The 5,827-nt window shown below is 32.8% G+C and overlaps 1 protein-coding gene across 1 annotated transcript; it reads right to left on the reverse strand.

Moving 5' to 3' along the window:
* Positions 1-3,159: 3,159 nt before the first annotated feature.
* LOC102669596 (uncharacterized) lies at positions 3,160-4,158 on the reverse strand. Its single transcript, XM_006604987.1, has one exon. It carries the CDS (start codon positions 4,156-4,158, stop codon positions 3,160-3,162), a length of 999 nt encoding a protein of 332 aa, XP_006605050.1.
* Between the last annotated feature and the right edge of the window lie 1,669 nt (positions 4,159-5,827).

A 5,827-nucleotide genomic window follows, 5' to 3' on the forward strand; every position in this document is an offset into this window, starting at 1 on the left:
ACAAACAAGTTTTTACCTAGTCACTTTTGGCTACAACAATTATTCTCTAGGTCACTTCTGACTTACCCTTAATTTTCCCTTGAGATTAAGAAACACCAAGGTATTCTTTGATCACTAAGTCATTATTGACTTTCTAAACAATAGTTTGAATGAATAAAATATTTAAAACTCTCAAACAGATGATATACAATTAAGCTTGGATATAAACAAATAACTTTGCAAAGAAAAGCATAAACTTTCTAAGTTATGGTGTTTGTTTGTCCAATGGTTTTGATAGAGTTTCAACACTTGAGAAAATTGATTGTACTCTTATATTTTATGTTGAGCTTTGAGACTCCTTTTATAGACTTCAATGAAATATATATTATGATGTTAGAGCTTTATTTTGAAAAGATCGTTGTCTCACAACTATCATTCTTGCTATGTGCCAATGTAAGGAGGAGAGAGAAAGGGGACAAAAGGTACAATTGTTTTTTCCTGTGACATGTTATTTGCATCCCCTACTTTACTATTGTGGTTCTAGTAGTGTTATCATTCTTTTTTGTATATGAGAGCACACAAATTGAAATTCAAATTTTAGTGAAATTTTGAATCAATCCATCAAGAGGGAAAATCAAAATATGGAATATTCTAGTACAAGAATCATCCTCGAGATGCTCCATCATACAAGATAATCATATTGACGTTAACTAAAAAAATATAAAAATTTATGTAAGTTAGTTATTGTCCTTTTGGATGCATAAAACATACAATACTTTGGTACTAGTTTTTCAAAATGGTTAGGACGCTTGTTTTATTTTAGCATATTGGTCATTGAATATATTATTATTAAAAACAAGTTTTAGTTATATGCATGCTTGGATAATGTTAAAACATAAGCTCAAGATGTTACCAAATAAGGATTGGACCATGTATTCTTGTAACACTTAAGTAAATCCATTAGTCCATTTAAAATTGAATACTTTTGTTATCATAAAAATCCATAGGAATTGAGGGACCTGACTTCGTCCAATGTCTCAGATTCTAACAAAAATTGGGTTACTTTTATTTTCTATTCTCCAAATTTAATTTTGTTTCCCCCCCTCAATTTTAAAAAAATGTTCTTTTTAGTCTCCACTAACTAATTTTTTTACAGTTCGGATAAACAATTCATGGTGTATAGGAGGGACTAAGAAGAGTATTTTTAAAATTTTGGAGAATAGAAAATAAAAGTAACCCAAAATTGAGGAACTAAAAAAAAGTCAAAATTTAGAGGACACAAAATAAAAGTGACCTAAATTTGAAGGACCAAAAATATTTTTATTTATTTTTAATAAAATCACACTGTGAAGAATTAATAATACAAAATAAGTACACTAATAATTTATTGCCTATGTGACACGCTATCTGCTTACGTGGTAGTTGACAGTGCATACATGGATGGCACATGACAATATGATGCATACATTCAAGGTTACCAAAATGAGAGCTCCGTAGGCTCGACTCGTAGAATCGTAAGAGTCTACTTCATAAACAAAATACCTATGAATAATAAGTAAATATATTCAAAATACACCATTTTGGAAACAAAATGACAATAAGTTCATAGCTTATACTATTAGTCTATTACAAAACATAAGTTCTCAAAATTAAAACATTTAAATAACTAAAAAAACCACAAATATCTTCAAAGAACATGGTTTAATCCTCTAATAGGATCATCTCCATGAATATCATCAGTTTCATCATCATCTCCATCATCATCAAGGTCTTCCTCAAATGTGCATCATCATTAGGTTCCACCAAAATTAAATTATCTAGACCAAAAGCTTCTACAACTGGATCATTTGAACTTCCTCCAACATCTCCCACTAATTCAACATTGGCACCATCACCTTCACCTGGAGGTTGCTCATCCTCATCATTATATCCCTCTTTAGTTATCCATTCATTATCATACTCAATCTCATCAAATGGAAGAACAATATTTTTTTCTATTTTGTTTACTTTTCAACTTCAAGTTATACATCACATAAACCAAGTCATTAATTTTTTGTTGATGTAAGCAGTTTCTTCTCTTTGTATGAACCTATAATTAAAAATAAAAATTTAATTACTATCTAAACCAAATAAATAAAATTATCAAACAAATAAAATAAAGTCATAAGCTTGAATTGAATTACCATTTCAAATGAGCTCTAATTACACTCACACCTAGAAGAGCTACAAGTCAAGCTCAAAACACGGATAGCAAACCTCCTCAACTCTAGAGTTCCATCACCAAACATCTCCCACCATTCTCCAGGTTGCATAACTTTTCTAGTGTCCTTTGGCTCTTCCATAGAGAAAATCCCTCTAGCAAAATGAAACTCAACAAGTTGCAAATTAATATTTTTTCCTTTCTACAACATCCTTGACCAATCTTCTTATACATATGTGCATCCCCTCTTTCACCTAAGGGTCATTATGTCTAAAACAAGGTTCATAATGTGAATGAGGTTTAAGATAATATGCAGCTGCATGCAAAGGCCTGTGAAGCTGATGATCCCACCTCTCATCAATAATTTTCCAAATAGGCTCATAGCTACATAGATATTAAATATGCTATATTAGAAATAGTTAAAAGAATACACAAGTAAATTTTAAATGTGAGAAAGTTTAGAAATTTTACCTTTTCTTGATGTTATTAAAGTTGTATTTTAACTTATCTTTTGCATTTTCCATCTTCTCATATATGAAACTCATGGCAGGTTTTACACCTGAATCCAACAATCGAAGGACTACCATAAGATGAGTAGCAACTTTGAGGCACATGGTTACTTTCTTCCAAAATCGACTATCCAAAGCCATATTCTGTACTTTTCTCCCCTCCTGTGAAGTTCTAAACTTGCTTGTTTTCCACTCTTCAGAGCTAAACATGCTCATCAATTATGCTTTTAATTCATGAAGACAAGCTGAAGTTAAATAAGTTGTGGGAAATCTAGTCATACCAGGCCTAGTCAAGTCTCTTCCAATTATGAACTTCTTCATGATGCTAATCAACATTGTTCTATCATAAATGTAAGTGTTGATCCGTCTTCCCTTCTTTATAGTAGTTTGATGAACCTTCAAATGTTTCTCAACATCTTCAAATATCAAATCAATACAATGAGCAGCACATGGGGTCCAATACAAATGCTCTCATTTCTGCATCAACAATTCTCCAGTTGCTTTGTAATTTGTAGCATTATCAGTAACCACCTGCACTACATTCTCCTCTCTAACAAAATTCACTACATCATCCAACATCTTCAACACCTTGTCAGTTGTTTTTGAGATGTCTAAGGTATCCAACGAATAAAGAAATACAATTTCTTTTGGACTGTTCATAAAAAATTTACAAATTGAATGCCTTTTTTTATTTGTCCACCCATCAGACATAATTGTGCAACCGGTTCTCTTCCACTCCTCCCTAAATTCTTGAAGCATTAAATTAGTTTTCTCCACTGCTCTTTTCAAAAGCTTCTCTATGATATCATGATAAGATGGAGGTTTATAGCCCAACCCATATCTCGCAACCATGTCACAAAAATTTGCAAAAGCTGGATTTTTAATTACATTGAATGAAATGACACTTGTGTACCAAAATTCAGCACATTGATCATCAACTTTATCTTTTTCACCTTTTTTGTACAATTGATTTAAAGTTGCTTGAACTCCCTCACCACTAGCTTGAACAAATTTTGCTTTTCCTCTTCCTTTGAAAGTAAACATCACTTTCCCTTCTATTCCACTTTGAGTGGTATTTGTCTCCACCCCCTCAGTATATATACCTTCTTCATGAAAACTGTTCAATTTTCTTTTCTTCTTTGATGCGTTAGCAACCTCTGCAACAACTTTCATCATAAGCACCTTAACTTCTTCTGGCACCGAAGGACAAGGTTCAGAATCCCATCTAGTCCCAGCAAGATGATGCTTGAATCTAAAAATTCCCCTTTTTTTTATCTTTGAGTAATATTTGCACTTAACTTTTTTACCATTCCCTAAAACATCTGTCCCATGTTTCCACCCAATATTAGTCCTATTTCCCGAAGCATTTTTACTTCTAGGTCTTGAACCTAAGGAGGTTGTTGCACCTATGGTTGTGGTTGTGCCTATATTAGCATCTGATGAATTTGATCGAGTCCCACTCCCAAACATAATGAACATGGAACACAAAAAACAAAACAAAATATAGTGAGATATAATAACTTGCATTGTTTTATAGGGATCCCCAATTTATGTTCCTAATTTCATCCTTTTTATAAAGCCATCAATTATGTTACCCATCTATAAAATTAGAAAAGATATTCCAACATTAGCAAATAAAAAGTTAGATTATAATGGACTTTTTGGTCAACAAAGAAAGAATTTACTAGGTTCATATACAAGTCAAGACATTTCTCAAAATCCTACCAAGGGCACAGATCCAAAAGGAAAGTGTTAGAGAATCTATATTATAAGGCTATTTTTATATTTGATAGAAAGAAATGGAAAATTGAACTTGATTGAAATGGTATTTCAATCCATCAAACATCTCTCTTTTACCTTTTCCTTCTAATTTGGAGGACATGATACTCTAACAACATACTAGTCTTTTCTTCTTCCATCACAAGAGTACTTAAACAATAAAACAACAAATTTGCTCCATTTCTTTTTATTTCACCATCTTATATCCAAATACTATGTCCAATTTTAAAGAAACCAGGATAATTGTTCAAACTAACTACACAAATATTTCCTAAGTTGTTGTTTCCTAACTATAAAAACATCACCTTTGACGTCATTGTATTCACCTCCAACAATTTAAACCAATTAACTCTATCATTTGTTTACTTTCATGCTTTGCTTACATCTTCCGAGGCAAAGTATTCTTAACATCACAACCACACACAAAAGAGTTAAACAATTTTCTTAATCAGCCGATGCAATGGAAAAACATGACTGACATGATTACTGCAATACTAACAAGTTTAGAAAATTCAATATACCCATTATTTCTATGTGTGAAGTGTATTCTTTCAACAGTGATTCCAAACAACCTTAAGACAAACAAATGAATGGGATAACACAAGTCTTACAAATCAGAAGTACACTAAAATTAGATCAAGAAAATAAAAAAAAATTCAACCTATGACAAAATATACACTTTCAATTTTCATATCTACATAGTTCAAAATTGTGCAGCATGTGTGATATTCCAATGAACCACTCGAACCAATCAGCACCAATAACGTAACATGTCTTTTGCCATATGTGTGTGTGTGTGTGTTTCTGTGTGTATGTGTCCCCAAAATCCAAATGGCTTATACAGTCTACTATGCAAACTGAATTATTATACACAATGTATTGAATTCTTGGATCCTCCAAACGATGCAGAGTTGCAGACTATTTGTGAAAGAAAAAAACATATAAAAAGGAGCAAAATCTTATAAGACAAGATGGAACAACTAAAGAACAACATAGGCAACGTAAGTACACAAAATTATAGAACCAACCAAAAGTCCAAAACAAAGGATTGGGAATTTAGGACTTGTCATGCTTACACGATTACAACTTGTCGTGATGGGAGAACTCGCGTCTCGGGCTTGAGCCATCAAACCAGAGCTAAACCACTGAACTCGCGTCTCATCTCACGTTCGACCTTCACAACAGAACCCCTGAACCAATCGGCAACAGGGAATTAAAGAACTTGCGTTGCGTCTCGCACTCGACCTTCACAACCGAACCACTCAAACTCGTCGTGAATGAAGAACAAGGAGAGATTGGGAGACAGAGTGGAACAAATGAAGAAGCAAAAGGGATTGAGAAAGCTACCCTAATTCCCTAA

Source organism: Glycine max, chromosome 19, assembly GCF_000004515.6.
Source record: "Glycine max cultivar Williams 82 chromosome 19, Glycine_max_v4.0, whole genome shotgun sequence".
Classification (NCBI taxonomy): domain Eukaryota; kingdom Viridiplantae; phylum Streptophyta; class Magnoliopsida; order Fabales; family Fabaceae; genus Glycine; species Glycine max.